This window comes from Acinonyx jubatus, chromosome D2 (assembly GCF_027475565.1).
Source record: "Acinonyx jubatus isolate Ajub_Pintada_27869175 chromosome D2, VMU_Ajub_asm_v1.0, whole genome shotgun sequence".
NCBI lineage: Eukaryota > Metazoa > Chordata > Mammalia > Carnivora > Felidae > Acinonyx > Acinonyx jubatus.
Genome location: NC_069393.1, coordinates 78,571,098 through 78,589,453, shown reverse-complemented (window position 1 = coordinate 78,589,453; position 18,356 = coordinate 78,571,098). Strand labels below are relative to the sequence as shown.

The following is an 18,356-nucleotide window of genomic DNA, read 5'->3' as shown; positions in this document are numbered from 1 at the left end:
TAGCAAGATGTGTCTTAAGGTATTAGGCCTAAGAGAGGTTATTTTTGGGGTCTGGGAATGCTCACAAAATTTTACCGTATAAATTACTGGTAATTGCTTCTTTGTGCCATTTTGCTGCAGGAAAGATTTCATAGCAATGTTCTACTTGCGGTTAGAGGGGGGAAACCTGCATTAGGAAGTTACTGTCATCCTGTGATTGTCCTTGTTCAATAAGCGATGAAATTTTGAGCCATACACGAGTGTTAGTGCTGATGTAGAGAAACATTAATAAATAGCATATTGACTTTATCTATTCTATTCTATTCCATTGGGGGTGTTTTCTCCTAAGTACTAGTAGAGGTGAAGTTTAAGTAGTCACAGGTGCTACTTCTTACTTTCAACAAAGACTTACTTGAGCGTATTGAATAAGCTGCTTAAATGGAATCTAGTTGTAAACTTTGCTCTGTATTCCTCTGGTATCTGAGTAACGGATTCTCTGTTTCTAATAGGTTTGGAGAAGAGAGTATGAATCGGCTAATAAGGTGGATGCAAAAACGCGAGATTCCATTGGACGCTTCAGTGCTTGATATTGGAACTGGAAATGGTGTTTTCTTGGTTGAACTTGTTGGTACTTTTAGTATTCATGTGTTAAAGCCAAATTTTAAAATGAAATTAAAAACAAATCTTGCGAATGAGGATATTAACCATGTGAGTCTAAAGTAGCAGAGCAGTCGTAGCACCTTCTTTGAGGAGTCACATGGTACGGAAGGAGGCTGCGTGGGTTGTGAGAAAGCAGGGCATCTGAGCGCTCGTCTTGGCCCTTCTGGCCTTAACCTTGAGCTTCAGCAAGCCACTTTATTTCTCTGGGTGTAGGTTCTTTCCGAAAACTTTTGACTAGGTGATCTTAATTGGTTTCTTCTAGCTCAAAACTCTGGAGATCTGTGTGTATGAAAGAAAGAAGCCTTTTTACATTTCTGGTAGGACATAAATACTTTATCTTAGGTGAGCGTATGGTTTGAAAAGAGTATTCTGTCCGTGGAACTGAGTTTGGGCACAGGTTCTACTACTAACTAAACGATCGTTGTGTGCCTGTAGTGTGCTCATTGCTGTGGCATGTACTATGGTGGAAATGATAATACACTTCCTCTTAGATGGCTCTACTGTCTTAATTTGTATGGGTGTACACACAATGGTGAAATTTGTTGAATGACTTCCATGGGCCAAGGCTTGTGCTGGGCACTGGCAGCCTGAAAATGTAGACCTTGTGCTTGAGTTGTTCTAGTTTAGTAGAGGATGGGTGGACACAGAAACCCTTAACACTGTAGCTTGACGTGTGCGATATTAGATAACTGTGTGTAGAAAAGAGTGATTAGCTTTGGGGAAAAGGGGTAGGAAGGGTCTTGGAGGAGCTAATACCCAAGCTGGATGGAAATTGCACAGGCAGAGTGTAGTGAGTGTGGGTGGGGTGTAAGAGAGAAAATTTCAAGCAATGGAAACAATGTTTAAAGGCATGAAGGTTTGAGGGTGCGTGGGTGGCTCAGTTGGTGGAGCATGAGAACTCTTGATCTTGGGGTTGGGAGTTCGAGCCCCGTGTTGGGTGTGGAGATTGCTTAAAAAAAAAAAAAAATCTCAAAAAAGGAAGACGTGAATGTTTGAAGCAGCATAGCATGTACTGGGACTGTAAATAAATTGGTACATTAGAATATAAAGTGTATGTTCGAGATGGACAGAGTTGAGGATTAAGTTAAAGGTAGGAGCCATACATGTCATGCCTAATAGGTTAGATTTTACTTTTAGGCTATGGGGAGCCATTAACATTTTACTTTTTTTTTATTAGCAATTTTTTTTAATGTTTGTTGAATTTTTTTTTTTTTAACGTTTATTTTTGAGACAGAGACAGAGCATGAACGGGGGAGGGGCAGAGAGAGAGGGAGACACAGAATCCAAAACAGGCTCCAGGCTCTGAGCCATCAGCCCAGAGCCCGACGCGGGACTCAAACTCACGGACCATGAGGTCCTGACCTGAGCTGAAGTCGGACGCTTAACCAACTGAGCCACCCAGGCGCCCCTAATGTTTATTTTTGAGTGAGTGAGAGAGAGAGAGAGAGAGAGAGAGAGAGAGAGAGAGAGCGCGCGCGCGGGGGAAGGGCAGAGAGAAAGGGAGACAGAATCTGGAGCAGGCTCCTGGCTCTGAGCAAGCGGTCAGCAAAGAGCCTGACACGAGGCTTGAACTCACAAACTGTGAGATCATGACCTGAGCTGAAGCCGGATGCTTAACCAACTGAGCCTCCCAGGCACCCCAACATTTTAATTTTGATATATTTATGTACTTTGAGAGAAGGAGTGCTAGTGGGGAAGGGGCAGAGAGGGAGGGAGAGAGAGAGTCCCAAGCAGGCTCTACACTGTCAGTGTAGAGTCTGACATGGGGCTGGATCCCACAAACTGTGAGATTGTGACCTGTGCCGAAATCAGGAATTGAACGCTTAACTGAGCTACTCAGGCGCCCCACCATTAAAATGGTTTTTTGTTTGTTTTTTGTTTTCCCCCACCATTAAAATGTTTTAAGCAGTGGACTATGATTAGAAAAATTTATAGTAAATGTTTTTGAAACATCAGGGTGTAGCATATATGTGTTAAAGTGCACAAATCAAAAGTGTGTGGCTCAGTGAATTATCACAAAGTGAACGCACCTATGGTCACCTATGAACTATCACCCTGGTCAAGAAGTAATGTGTTATAGACTCTAGAAACTCCCCTGAACTCCCCGGCAGTCCTTTCTAAATTACTCCCTCCTTCCTTTCTGGAAGTAACCATTAATCACAAAGAATTTTAACATCAGAAGATCAGTTTGCCTGTTTCTGAATGTATGAATGGAAGACTCGGGTATATATTCTTTCTAGTGTCTTCTACACGTTCTGTGAGAGTCACTCAAGTTGCGTGTAGGAGTAGCACATTCATTTTCACTGCTGTGTGAAGTTTTTTTGTTTTTACAAGATGTTACAAACCTACACCTTTGTTTATTTACTTTTCAGTTAGTTTAGATCCTGGAGGGGTACAGCATCGCCCGGAGTCTGTGGCCAATGGCTTTAGCAGGAAGGTTCCTTCGGAATTTGGCACGAATCGTGCCACTATTTCCACGAGCACGTTACTTTCCCCCAGGTTGCTCTGCTTTTGTTTGGTTTGCCACCAGGAGTCACTGTGTTGTTCTTGGCTTTGTACACATAAGCACATTTCTTGCCTAGATAGAATTCAGTTTCATTTTGAGCATAAACACCTTCAATTTTAAGAAGAGCTGTGTTCTCCCTGTGGTTCTGGACACCCTGCCTATAGCCAGCAAAAATACCCTTGGACCACAGCCTTCCAGACATATTTGTCATTTTAGGAGTCCTGCTCCCAGCAGGCCTCCACAGGTTCCAAGATGGCGGAAAGAAAGGGCTGTATGGTATTTAATTATATTGCAGTTTTATTTATTCATTCTCTTGTTTACCTGTAGATTCTTTTGGATTTTAATGGTTTATTTGTAAAGGCTAATGATTTATCCTTTGAAACTAGTAGTTTAAGTAGATTCTTTTAGATTTTTTCACATATACAGTTGACTCTTGAATGACATGGGTTTGAACTATGTAGGCCCACTCATTTGTGTTTTTTTTTTTAATAAATATATACACAGTACTGTAAATGTATTTTCCTTATAATTTTCTTTTTTTTTAAGTTTATTTATTTATTTTGAGAGAGCGAGTGAGTGCAAACATGGGAGGGGCAGAGAGAGAGGGGGAGAGAGCAGGCTCCGTGCTGTCATCGTGGAGCCCGATGAGGGGCTCGAACTCATGAACCATGAGATCATGACCTGAGCTGAAATCAAGAGCTGGATGCTTAACTGACTGAGCCACCCAGATGCCCCTCCTTATGATTTTCTTAATAACGTTTTCTTTTCTTTAGCCTACTTTATTGTAAGAATACAGTGCGTGATACGCGTACAAAATATGTGTTGACTGTTCTGTTATCTGTAAGGTTTCCGGTCAACAGTAGGCTATAAGTAAAGTTTTGTGGGAGTCAAAAGTTAAATGCGAATTTTTGACTGTGAGGGGTGTCAGCACTCCTAACCCCTGTGTTGTTCAGTGGTTAACTATATAATTATGCAGACTGTGAATAATGGCAGTTTTATTTCTTCCTTTCCAAGCCTTTATAACTTTTTTCCTCTTATTACACTGTCTATGACCTCTAGTAGAATGTTGAAAAGATGTGATAATAGAAGACTTCCTTGTCTTTTTTTCCCCCTTTCAGAGATTACTTTGAATATTTCACTGTTAGGTATGATGTTAGCTTGTAAATTTGTTATTTGTTTTGTAGATCAGTTAGTACCAGATTAAAGAAGTTTCCTCCTATTCCTCCTTTGCTAAAAGAGAGTGAGTGTGAGAGAGAGAGTGTGTGTGTGTGTTTCTCATGAATCTTGTAATTTGCCAAATGTTTTCCCTTTATCTCTTTGAGATAATCATATGAGTTTTCTTCTTTAGGCTATTCGTGTTGGTGAATTACACTGATCATTTTCAAATGTTAAGTGCATCTCTGGAAGAAACCCAACTTGTATATATTATTGGATTCAGTTTGTTAATATTTTGTTTAGGATTTTTGCAACTCTGTCCATGAGAAAGATTGTCTTGGTAATTTTCCTTTTTTTGTAGTGTTCTTGTTAAGTTTTAGTATCAGGTTATGCCAGCGTCACTGAATAAAAACGTATTTATTGAAGGAGTTTATTAATGATTAGTGCTTTTTTCCCCTTAAATGTTTGGTAGAGAGGTGCCTGGGTGTCTCAGTTGGTTAAGTGTCTGACTTTGGCTTGAGTCATGATCTCACGATTCATTGGTTCGAGCCCTGTGTCGGGCTCTGCAATGACAGCACAGAGCCTGCTTGGGATTTTCTCTCTTACCATCTCTCTCAGCCCCTTCCTGATTCATTCTCTTTCTCTTTCTCTCTCTCTGTCTCTCTCAAAATAAATAAGTTAAAACTTTAAAAAAAGAATTAAAAAAACGGTAGAATTCACTGGTGAAGCCACCTAGATAGGTAGTCTTTTAAGGGAAGTTACTTTCTTTTTTAATGTAAACTTACCAAATGTATTTATGTAGAAAAGTGCTCATTAAGTATATAGGTTTTACAAGATGAACCCTTTGTGTAACTCACCAACCTGATCAAGAAATAAAACATTGTTAGCTCCATAGAAGTAGCCCCTTTGTGCACTGCCCCCCCCTTACCCCATTCCCTTCTAAAGTTAACCACTATTTTGATGTCTATCATCATATGTTAGGCTGCTTTTGAGATTAGCTGTACTGGTTTCTCATTGTGGTTTGAATTAGCATTTCCCTAATAACTAAGGATGTTGAGCACCTTTTCACATACTTACTTGCCATTCGCGTATCTTTGGTGAAATGGGTGCCGCATTTTTGGCCTATTTTTAAATTGGGTTGTTTGTTTACTTACTGTTAAGATTTGAGGATTCTTTATGTAATCTGGATATACGTTCTTTGCCAGGTAGGTGGTTTCTAAGTGTTTTCTCCCATTCTTTGGCTTCTTTCTTTATTCTTTTTTTAACGTTTTAATTTTTTTGAGAGAGAGAGAGAGAGAGACAGACGGATAGAGGCAGAGAGAGAGAGGGAGACACAGAATCTGAAGCAGGCTCCAGGTTCTGGGCTGTCAGCTCAGAGCCCGATGTAGGACTCGAACCCATGAATGCGAGATCATGACCCGAGCCGAAGACGGATGCTCAACTGACAGAGTCACCCAGGCGCCCCTTTTTTTTATTCTCTTAATAGTATCTTCGGAAGGGCAGGAGTTCTTGATTTTGATGAAGCTTAAAAAAAAGTTTATTAACTTTTTTCTCATGGATTGCTTTTGTTGTCATAATAAAGAACTTTTTGCCTAACCCAGGGTCACACAGATATTCTCCTATGTTGTCTTCTGAAAGTTTAAAGTTTTACCTCTTATGTTTAGATGTGTGATTCTTTTGGAGTTAATTTTTCTGTAAGGCTTGAGATACTGGTTGAAGTTCATTTTCTCTGGCATATGATTGTTGAATTGTTTCATCCATCAGTTTCTGAAAAAATTGCCCTTTGTCCATTACATTGAGTTTTACCTGTTGTTGGCATGATGTAAATGGTAATACGGTTATGCGCTTTATTTTTTTTGATCTGGCTTCTGCTGAACTTGGATTTGTGAGGTTCCTCTTTTCAGACATGGCTTTCAGTATTTCACTGTTCATTTCATTGTACTCTATGAAAATACCACAATTTAATTATTTAGTCATTCATTCATTTATACATTCGTTCTCCCGTAGATGGAGAAACATTTGGGCTGTTTCTAGTACTGGATTATTACCAATACTGCTAAACAGTTTTCCAAAATGGTTGTACTAGTTTATGCCCCTACTGGAGTGTGTGAGAAGTCCATTCTTGCGAGCACCTGGTCTTGTCAGTGATTATACAATTATGATTATGACATAACAGTGATTATGAAATTATACGATTTCAGTGATTCTCGGGGGTGTGTAGTGGTATCTCATTGTTTTATTATTTCCTGGTGACTAGAGATGTTGAGCATCTTTTCATACGCGTTTTGGCCATTTGGCTATTCTTTCTGGTGAAATGCCTGTTTAAGTTTTTTGCTTATGTTAAAATTGAGGTGCCTGTGATTTTCTTATTGATTTGTAGGAGTTCTTTATATATTTTGGGCATGTGATCGTTGTATTGCCAATATCTTCATCTAGTGCATCTAGTTTAATATATAATTTAATAAATTATTAGTGTTTTTGAATATTGTGTATTAAACCTTGCCTACCCAGCGTCATAAAGATATTTTCCTGTGTGTTCTTCTAAAAGCTTTATTGTTTTCTTCACATTTAGGTTCTGATCAGTTGTTGTATATGTTGTGAGGTAAAGGTTGAGGTTTATTTTTTTCCTCGTGATTATCCAGGTAACCCAGCACCATGTATTGAAATGTCCATCCTTTCCCCCCGGCAGTTCTGTTATAAGCCATATAGTGGTGTGTGCTTGGGTCTGTTGCTGGATCCTCTGTTTTATTCCTTTGAGACTGTTTGCTTATATGCCAGTCCTTGCTGTCCTGATTTCATGTTTGGTTGATGTCAATTCTCCAACACTGATCTCTTTTCCATTGTTGTCTTGGCTGTTGTTAGTTAGCTTTTTCCATATTCATTTAAATTTTAGAATAATCTTGTCACTTTTCAGGAAAAAAAAGAACACCTGGCATTTTGATTAGGGTTGCACTGAATTTACAGATTAATTCAGGGAGGATGCATATTTATTTGAAGTTTAAACTCATTACCTTTTGGGGGAAAAAAAATCATAGGATTTTGATTAGGATTGCATTGAATTTGGGGAGGATTTAGACCTTAACAGTATTGAATCTCTGAATCCACAAGCATGATATGTTCCTCCATTTATTTAGCTGTTTATATTCTACCAGTAATATTTTGTAGTTTTCTCTGTAGGGGTCTTCCATATCTTTTCTTGGCTTGATGCTTAGATGTTTGTTGTTGCAGTTGTTATTGTTATGCTTGTAAAATGTATTTTCTAATAGTTCATTGCTAGGAAATAGAAACAAAACGACAAGTTTTTCTATTAATTTTGTATCCAGTAATTCAGAAATTAATTCTAATAGTTTATTTATAGATTCTTTTTGATTTTCTCAAATATAGTAATGTAATATAGTTTTATTTGTTTAATTCCAACTTTGATGTCTTGTTTATTGAAATGCTATGTAGTCTGTTTATTTCTTTATTTGAGAGGGCACGCACTCAAGTGGGGGAGTGGCAGAGAGAGAGAGGGAGAGAGAATCCCAAGCAGGCTCTGCACTGCCAGCGGAGAGCCTGATGGGGGGGCTCGATCACATGAACCATGAGATCATGACCTGAGCTGAAATCAAGGGTTGGACACTTAACCGACTGAGCCACTGAGGCGCCCTGAAATGCTGTGTGCTCTTGTATACATTGTTGAATAGAAATGAATAGAATGAAGGCAGGTAGCCTTGTTAACACTGCCTAGTATAAGAGAAAAGCTTCTATTTTTCACTATTAAATGTGATGTCAGCTATAGGTTTTTATAGATGGTCTTTATCAGATTGAGGGTGTTCCTTTATATTCCTAGTTTTTAATCATGAATGGGGGTTGAATTTGATCAGCTGCTTTCTTTGATATCCACTGTGATGATTAGAGGATTTTTCTTCTTGATTCTGTTAATGTTGAATTGATTGATTTGGGGGAGATGGTGTCTTTATTTTTTTTGACATTTTTATTGAAATAATTTTGGGGATTGATTGTTCATTTTTTAAAAATGTTTATTTATTTTTGAGAGAGAGACCGAGAGAGAGAGAGAGAGTATGAGCTGAAGAGGGGCAGAGAGAGGGAGACACAGAATCTGAAGCAGGCTCCAGGCTCTGAGCTGTCAGCACAGAGCCCGACGCGGGGTTCGAATCCACAAACCGCGAGATCATGACCTGAGCGGAAGTCGGACGTTTAACGTTTAACCGACTAAGCCACCCAGGCGCCCCTCCTGTGGGTCTTTTTCTAATATCAGTTTTTCCCCCTTGGTTTCTGGTCATTTGTTATTTCCTTGAATGTCTGCCTATTTTCTTCTGAGTACCAGAAACCAAATGTGAAAAATGTTGGAGATAGTTTGAGGTTTTGGATGACTGTTCTAAAAACCGCTGTTATAAGAACAAACACACATGGGAGAAGAGGGAACTGGTAGGAGTCAATTATTAATAGAATTATCCTGGGTTCCTGATGGGGAAGGAATTGAGGGAAACTGGGAGAAAATGAAGATCTCGAAGAGTATGGAGTGAGACAGCTTTAAGAGTAGAAGATTGGTGTCATTTGCAATAACGTAGATGGAACTAGAGGGTATTATGCTATTAGTCAGAGAAAGACAAATGTCAGATGACTTCACTCATATGAGGACTTTAAGATACAAAACAGGTGAACATAAGAGAAGGGGAGCAAAAATAATATAAAAACAGGGAGGGGGCAAAACATAAGAGACTTAAATATGGAGAACAAACAGAGGGTTACTGGAGAGGATTTGGGAGGGGGGATGGGCTAACTGGGTAAGGGGCATTAAGGAATCTACTCCTGAAATCATTGTTGCACTATATGCTAACTAACTTGGATGTAAATTAAAAAGCTAAATGAAGACTGAAAAAAAAAACCCCAAAAAACAAAAACAAAACAAACAAAAAGAGTAGGAGGTTGGCATCAAAGACCTTTAGATTAAAAAGAAAAATAGTCAAAGGTAGCAAAATTCTGTGCAAAACAATCAACATGTTACTAGAGTTTAGGAATCCGTCACTTAGTGTTGAAAAGTCTAGGGAATCTTAATGGATGGTGTTGGCATATGTTAAGTTTTGAAGGAAAGAAATTGTGTAAATATTGAAGAGCAGGAAGAGAATTTTAGACTACACTGTTCTTTTCAGCTGCTTTTCTCCAAGTTTCCTTTGAAATGACCTTGAGTCTGATTGTTCTAAAAATGTTCAGCATAGTGTTCGGGGTGGGGGTGAGGAACAGACGCCATCATACTTTTCCCATAAGCTCACACACCCTAGGTGGATTCATATGGCTAGGAAGCAGTGGGACTACAGCTTTAGGCTCAAAACTCTCAGATCCAATGAGCCTTCATTCTTTGAGAATATTAATACCTGCCCTCACATGTGTTTTGTAAACATTTCAAAAACAAAAAAGTACATGTGTAAGGTGTTGAATAATCACATAGCTGGATGTAGAATTGCATAATTTATAATCACACTCGAAGGAAAATTTTTCAAGAATTTACTACGTACGCATTTTATTTGTTTGTATAACTTGATTGTGTTAAGTAAAATTAATGACAGATTTATGTGTGAATTAGAGCATATCCACATCAGAAGTTAATGTTACATTTTTCTGCTTGAGGGTAAAAATATCATATGTACATTCTCATGATCTTTTAGAGAATGAATTTTCTTTTGAAATTGAAATCAAATACTGTAAAAACAGATGAATTGTCATTTGATGTAAATTCAGACTCTTAGTTTCTATTTAGATCTACAATAAAATTTAAACAGTGTAGATTATTGGATAGTATATGTCACTTGATCTATTAAAACAGTCCCGGTCCTAAAGGAATATTATAATTCATAAGCAAAGCAGTATGTTAAAACTTCATTTTAAACTAAAGTATAAAATTGTTTCTCTGTCTCTAGGCAAAATTTGGATTTTCTAATATTACTGGAATTGATTACTCTCCTTCTGCAATACAGCTTTCTGGAAGTATTATAGAGAAAGAAGGTTTATCTAACATTAAGTTGAAGGTAACTATTATATTACTATAACTTATTTGTAATAAAAGTTACAAAGTTTAAACATTTCTAAAATATATTTGTTGACAATATCTTTTGAACTCATAAATTGAGGGTTCATTATAAATCCAAATTGAAACATTTTTAAGTAACTATTAAAATTTTGAGTCTAGTCAGCTTGGGGAAGTGATTTTCTCTTCTTTCTTGTGTGCAATTGTGTTCTTTCATGTCTGCAAACGCAAATCATAGCTAACTTTGGATTACCTAGATCAAAAAATTTGATTTTGCCTATTTTATGCTTTTGCCTGGATAGCTAATAGTCCTTCATTTAGTCTGAAACGAAACTCTGAGTTTCCATTTCTATTACTGCTGCTACCATTCACCTCTTGTACTAACCCCAAACCCGAGGAGTTATCCTTGATTCTTCTCTCTCCTTTAAGTGTGGCTTCTAATTCTCTTGGTTTTATCTTCAGAGTCTATCAGGCAGGTGACCATTGCTTGCTATCTCCACCGTTCTCTCCTGAGTCCAGGCTCCATCGTTTCTTGCCTGTGTGGCTACAGTGGCCTCTTACTTGGCCTCTCCGTTGCCGCTCTTGCCACGCCACCGTCCACGACCACAGGTCAAGCGGAGTGATCTTTTAAAATACCAGCTCGTGTCGCTGCTTTGCTCACAAGTCTCTAAGGGCTTCCCCATCGCATGGAGAGTGGAATCTGAACCCCCCACCGCGCCTCGCGAAGCCCCTCGTTTCTTACCTCTTTTCCTTTTCATCACCTGTGTTCCAGTCATGCTGGCTTGCTCTCTGCTCCTGAAACATGTCTAGTCTGTTCTTTTCCGGTCTTTACACCTTCTGCTCTCTGCCTAGAATATTCTTGTCTCAGATCTTAGCTTACGTGGCTCATTCTCATCAGTCAGATCTGTGCTCCAATATCACCTTCTTGGGTCTTTCTTTACTGCGTTTTCCAAACCATTTCTCTTCCTAGTCGCTCACTGTCTTCATCATTCTGTTTTTATTGTCTTCATGCCACTTTATCTAGAATTATTTGTTCAGTTCATTTACTTGTCTGTCTCTTTAGAGAACATAAGATATCGCTTCTCGGCCTTTTGGCTAAGATCGGATGTAGAGAACGTAAGATGTGTTCTCATCCAGGGTCCCTTTTCTTTTTCGTTTACTGTTATGTTCCCAGTGACTGGAAAGTCCCTGAAGAGAACAGGTGTTCACGAAATACTTACTGAATAAATGAGTACTTTTATACAGACATTTCGGATAGGAGCTTCTCTAAACTTAGCTCGTAGGAATGGTAGTCATTTTTTGCTTCAGGGATCCCGAATACTTTGGTGTGAGGGAGGAGGGGAAAAAACCCATGTTCAGACGCAAGGAAACAAAATCCACATTTTTAAATCAGAGTGTTTTCGGTAACATGCTATTTATGGTGCCTGCATTAAGTTTGTGTGAATAATCATGAGGTGATTACTTTTTCAAAGCAGCTTTTCAGAATTAAGTCCGCTGGCCAATTATTGTGACTATTCAGTGAAGCCGAGGCAGGTCACCACGTCAGACGCTCCTCACGTGTTCAGAGGCGATGGTGAATGAGTGTGCTGTGCTCGTGTAGGACTTTCACAACCCAAAGCGCACACTTATCAAGTGAAGTCACTGCAGTGTAAAGAGTCACTTAATTCCTTAAGCTTCAAGCCGTTCCTTACATCCATTCGTTCCTTTGTGAGCTGCTGAGTCAGGGCCACAGAACTTCTGATTTACCAAGTTTACATCACACAGCTAGTAATATCAGCCAAAAGGCATCTTCCTTCTAATGACCCGTTTGAGTGCCACATACTTTTTGTCATCTTTAAGAATGTGTCAAATATTTTTTTTTTTTTATGTTTATTTATTTTGAGAGAGAGAGAGAGAGCACGCGAGAGCGCACTCATGTGCCTGCACGTGAGGGGAAGGGGGAAGGGGCAAAGAGAGAGAGAGAGAGGGGGAGAGAGAGAGAATCCCAAGCGGGCTCTGCACTGACAGTGCAGGGCTTGAACTCACGAACTGTGAGATCATGACCTGAGCCGAAATCAAGAGTCGGATGCTTCACTGACTGAGCCACCCAGGTGCCCCCCAATATTCTGCTTTTTGACAGAAATAACTTTTTCATCAGCCAGGCTTGCGAGCTTCGTTAATGTGCTGGTGTTATTAGGCAGTACACCTGGCTTTGATTTGTTTCCAAATTTGTAGAGATTTGGAATGTCCAGGAAACACTTGTCAGTCTCTCTTACCAATCTTAGCTTTAATGGTCTTGGAATGACGCGCATAAAAGTTAGCTATAAAGTTGGAAGTATGCTTATTGTATGTAAAATGCCATCATAATTAATTGGTCCTTTTAGCTATGACCTTTTACAGATTGTCACTTAGATTCAGTAAAAACTGTATGTTAATCGTTCTCACAAAGACGTTGATTTTTAATATAGGTAGAAGACTTTTTGCATCTTTCCACAGAGCTGTCTGGATTTCATATTTGTGTTGACAAGGGGACTTTTGATGCCATAAGCCTTAATCCTGACAGTGCAATCGAGAAGAGGAAGCAATATGTGAAATCCCTCTCCAGGGTGTTGAACGTCAAAGGCTTTTTCCTAATAACCTCATGTAATTGGACCAAGGAAGAGTTGCTAAACGAATTCAGTGAAGGTAAATGGTCACCTGTTGTTTAAACGTGTGCTTACCTCAGGTTTAACATACTTAAATAGGTTTTCTTTCGCTTGGCGTTTGAGGGCTTTACTTTTCCATTTGTGGGAATTGCCTGCTTCTCTTCTCTTTTAACTGTATACGCAAAGGACAAAGAAATAATACCCAGAGACCCAGAGTCCTTTCCAAAATTTTCCAAGAAATCCTGGCAGTTGGGTGCTGTGCTAACATGAGCCTGTGAAACCTCAGTTCCTTGATTAAGCTGCATACTCTCTTACTTAGAGACTCAGACAGAGAGCATGCGTACTGTGCCCGGCTCCATTGTGCTCGTGTTCTGGGAGCCGGTGATGCACAAATGCAAGCAGTATTTTGTAAACATCTTACGTGGTGAGAGTTTTCACTCTGTACCTACTTTCTTTGTCTTGCTAATGGTCATTCAGGTATTTAGGATTTATCTTCTTTTCAGCTTACGTAGAACAATTATTTTCAACGTGGCACAGAAACAAAAGGTAGGGACTTTGTAGTAGAAATATGACCTGTGAACTCTTGGGGAAATCTCTTCCTTTTCCATGGTTTTGGTTCCCAGACAGGAACCTTTTTCGCCCCATTAGGGAAGTATAATTAGTACCGTGTCTACCAAGTGGGGATCTTCTGAGAATCGAGAATCTATAACCTATACACAAATATTTTGAGAGCTTTGGCAGACTGTTCCTTGCATATCTTAAGGAATATATTACCTGCCAATTTATTCATGCAGCACACAGGTGCTTCTGGGAAAGTACCTTGAGAATCCAGAACTAGTGTTTGCTTGTTTTTTTTTTTCACAGTCCCTTTTTCAGATTAGTATGGCGTTTTTTAAAGAAATGAGAGGAACTTTTAGGATGGAATATTAATAATAAATGCTACGCTACTAAATTTTTCTTAAATTTGAACCTCGGTTGTCCCAAGCTAATGGGAAATGAATTTATAACTGTTTTGCATGCACTTTATCTTAGAGTTTGTTTTCTTTTTTGGTAGTAAGGGAATAGGCGGTGGGAGGGAGCACGGTTAACACGTGTCTTTTTGTGCACATTCAGTGACTTTGGCACGTTATATAATGTAAAACCTGAAGTGTTTGAGGCTTGAAATGTGAGCTTGTGGTTTCATGACTACTGCCTCTGGAAAACAAGAATTATATGTGATTTATTGTCCTGTACTTCGTGCCATTAATTTTACTATCTTCCATGTTAAATTTGTTTCCTTTAGAACTGTTGAGGCCCTGTCTCCATAGTCTTGCCCAGTTCCAGAAGCTTGACAGTTTTAATAAATGCTCGAAGTTAACACTGTGTAGGGCAAGTTTCTTTCCCGGTTCTTAAATACAGGTGTTCTCTTTTACCCCTGGAACCACCAGACAAAAACATATTTGTCTGTCTTTGATAATGAGGAACAGACTTGAGCCTGGTAAAGGGTCCTTAAAATCGTGTCTGTGTCTGAGAACCACTTTAACTTATGTTCAGTTTTAGAGCTTAATACAGAATTTAAATAAGCAAAATGTTACAACAGGAAATGTTAAATATGTACAATTGAAGACGTTTTTAGCCATGTGTCTCTGAGAATATGGTGTTTGGAGTTGGGCACCGAACACTCACAGAATACGTGTATCACTGCTGAGGGTCTTGGCAGTAGCTTCTCAAGATTGGCTCCCATGGTCCCTTTTGCGTAGAATGAAGCTTGCTTTACCGGTCTTGAAAGACTTTTTGCTTCTTTCCTTATCTGAAACATAAATGTTCATAAAACTGTTGAAATCTTGTACTTTTCCTTTACAGCCATATCTATATAAACATTTTATGTTGTCATTTGTTTTGGTGAGGATTACCGGAATCATTTGCCAGATATTGGGGTGTTCTAATTTGATGTCCCAGGAGCTGGACTTTCTTAAAACTACTGAATTAAAAACATTCCCGAAAACCTATTTTACCATAAAAGTAATCTAAATTCGTTATGAGAAAGATTGAAAAACGTCAATAACCCCAACACATAAGCATATAGATTAAAATAACTAAAAGTGGGGTGCCTGGGTGGCTCAGTCGGTTGAGCTTCTGACTCTTGATTTTGGCTCGGGTCATGATCCCGAGCCCCACGTCGGACTCCACATTGAGAGCGAAGCCTGCTTAAGATTCTTTCCCTCTGCCTCCCCCCCTCCCCGCCACTTGCACTCACGCGTGCTCTCTCTCCTAAATTAAAAACAAAAACAAAACAACAACAACAAAACTAAAAGCATTTGTTACCTATCACTGGAATGCAACCACTTTTTAAGATTTTGGTGCATTATCTATTAAAATGTAATCACTTCAATTCTGTATAGTTTAAGGAGTTAAAAGATTAGTCCTGGAAAATTCACACAGACCTCTCCATTTTCTCCAAATTTTTATTATGAAGTATTTTAAGCCTGTGTAAAATTTCAGAAAACAGATAGATTTTGTGCCTGTATATCCAGCACAGTGGCTCCATTTAGAGGCCTGTCCTTCTTTGGAAAAGCTTTCTTATGATCAGTTTTAATGAGCATTTTAATATATGGTCATTTGTTAAAATTTGGTGCAGTTTGATTAAGAATGTGAGTTAGAATGCACAATGAAACCAAGTACAAGAGGCCAGTTGATGCAATAATATATATCCTGTTATATTTTTTCTGTTTATCAGAGCTATTTCAGCTGCAGTTCGAAAATGCGGACACCACCCTTTCCTAGGGAAAAAAAAAATCGACCCTCCAAACTAATAGACCTATCACTGAAGGAAAACCCTGGTTTAACTTCCCAGCCTTGTTTGTCCTGGTTTAAAATCATAAAATGTTAAATTTCCATTTTTAAAAAATGTTTATTTTTGAGAGAGAGAGAGAGAGAGAGCATGAGCAGGGGAGGGGCAGAGAGCAAGGGAGACACGGAATCCGAAGCAGGCTCCGGGCTCTGAGCTGTCAGCATAGAGCCCGAATGGGGCTCGAACTCACAGACCATGAGACCTGAGCCGAAGTCAGGCCTTAACCAACTGAGCCACCCAGGCGCCCCCAAATGTTAAATTTCCATTTTATTTTGTAGTTCAGGAAAATGCCACGTTACCTCATTTTGATCTTTACAAAATCACTATGAGGTAGGTAGGGGCACTGGCATGTGTAACCTCCTTGCTTTGAAAAGGAGGATCCTGGTAGCCTATCTTTCACCTTGTAAAGTGGTCGAGCTGGGACTTGAACCCCTGACTTTTGAATCCATGTTAATTTAAAAACCACACGGTGCTTCCTTGAAAATTCCCACTTCCTTTTCTTCCCAGATTCTTAGTTCAGTTTGGGTCTTGATCTTTGGTTACACACCCTTTTTGTTGTGGTAAAACGCGCAGAAGGTAAGATTCGCCGTTTAACCCTTTTGAAGTGTACTGCTCTGTGACATTGAGTGAGTACGTTGCCATTGCTGTTCAGCCATCACCGCCCTCCACCTCCAGAACTTTTTCATCGTCTACAAACGCCTTTTCACTTCCATGTTGTTTGACCCTTCGGTGTTAAATACTTCGGCGTGTGTGGTGTGGGTTAAGTCGCTACAGAGGAAGCTCCCAGAACCGTTCCCCGCTACCTGGGATCGTCTCCGCACGCGGTGGCTCCTTCCTGCGAGGTGCCGCGGTAGACGGAGGGAGATACAGAGTCTGAGAGAGAAGAGACCAGAAGTGGGGGAAGGGAGGGAGGAGGGAAAGCCTCTTTCCTGCCGGTTGACTTCGGTCTTGCCTGCTGCTTGCTCAGTTTAAAGCGTCAGTGGGGACGCACGCAGGGGGATTGAAAATTTACCACGTGAAATTCAGTCACGACTTGGAGTCTGGAATCATAGTTTCGCGAAAGGTTCGCAGGTACCTCGTTAATACAGACTTCCCTTCGCTGTGGGACTCAGCCCCTATTAAAAATATTTTAATCTTGTCTGACAGGGTTTGAACTTTTTGAAGAGCTGCCAACACCCACGTTCAGCTTTGGAGGCAGATCTGGAAACAGTGTAACAGCTTTGGTTTTCCAAAAAACGTGAGACTTTTCACTGGACAAATTCAGTTAGCTTTGTTACGAAGCTCCACATCAAAGTAGCCCTGACACAGAAAATGCACGTGCAAATACGTGCTTAGTAAGTACCGCAGGATGTGCACGTGTTGAATGGATGCGAAGGGTCGGTAAAGATACGCGCTCACGGGGGTGGTTGAGTTTTAGAGACCAACCGAGAATCATGTCAGGTTTTCTTTTGTACTTGGAATGTAAATCTTTCTCTCTTCGATTAAAACTTTTCTGTAACTGCTGAACAGTTAAAAACTTTAAAGCAGTAAATGGATTTCCGGAAAGCACGTGCTCTTGGTTTTTGTGCCTTGGTGAAGTCGAATCGAATGGAACTGCTTGTTCAGATTGGGTGAAACGAGTCCAGGGCCCGGGTCATAAACACCAGCCTTCTTCGTGTTTTATTAGACTGTTTGTGAAACATCGTAGGTATACTTATGTTTGGGGTTGAATGGTGGTTATTTAAAAAAAAAAATTATTTAATACCCGGAAAAGTCCCCTGGTTTTCGTGTATACAATTAAAGTCAGATAAATGTGTGAGTTGATCAGGAAATATTTATTGAGCTTGTTTGTTGCCGCCAAAGGGCTTTGCTTTTTTTTTTTTTTTTTACCCGCTTTGAGGGAAAAACAGGAAGTAGAAAAGACAACTGACAGATACTGTTATCTGCTGGCTCCGTGTTAACTTACGTTACGTTAAGTTACATTATCGTATTAAATCAGCGAATCCTCCCGATACCTTCTGAAGGTGTGTGTAACTTACGCCTGTCTCCACTGGAAGGACGAGTACCGGGTGGAGCCGGGATTCTTTGGGTCTGACTGTTCCCCCCGGCATATTCTGCTTCCCAGGTGCTAAGTAAGTCTCTGCCTTAATGGCAGTTGCGGTTCAGTGAGGGAACCAGGACCGGTCTGGAGAAGACGCTGCCAGGGAAGTTAAGTAGGATTTTCAGGAGCTCTGCCCCTCCTTTCTGGTGCCCGTGTTGGTCTGTGGGCCGGAGCCGGCGAGCCGGTCCGTCCTTCGTCACTTTCCCCCACCTCCCTTTTGTCGTGACAGAGACCCTTCTGCGAAGGGGGGTGTGAGCTGGATGTGTACCTAGAAGCCCCCGGGGACGCGGGGACAAAGATGTTCCAGTTAGGGCCGGTTAGCAAGAGAAACAGTGTATCTATTAACGTTTTTGAGGCGGTAACGTGACCACGTGACGCCATCGTTGGATTTGGGCTAATACTTTAATACGGGAGCCGCTACACAAATTTGAAAGCGACACAGTTTTTGATGATTTTCAGCTATTTGGGCCTGTGGGGTTTTTGTTTGTTTGGTG

General features: G+C 40.0%; 1 protein-coding gene and 1 pseudogene across 2 annotated transcripts in view; one reads left to right on the top strand and one right to left on the bottom strand.

Moving 5' to 3' along the window:
* Nucleotides 1–18,356, top strand: part of EEF1AKMT2 (EEF1A lysine methyltransferase 2) — a 38,358-nt gene that overhangs the window by 2,038 nt on the left and 17,964 nt on the right. Inside the window, exons 3-6 of one of the 2 annotated variants that reach the window (XM_027063340.2) lie at nt 489–603; nt 10,222–10,329; nt 12,776–12,992; nt 16,929–17,330. In XM_027063340.2, coding sequence (XP_026919141.1) covers nt 489–603; nt 10,222–10,329; nt 12,776–12,992; nt 16,929–17,023 — 535 coding nt within the window. In that variant the 3' untranslated portion in view covers nt 17,024–17,330. Of the gene's footprint in view, nt 1–488; nt 604–10,221; nt 10,330–12,775; nt 12,993–16,928; nt 17,331–18,356 lie in introns of those variants that run through there. The other variant, XM_027063343.2, reaches the window with a different exon arrangement.
* LOC106971729 (60S ribosomal protein L35a-like) lies at nt 2,091–3,406 on the bottom strand (annotated as a pseudogene).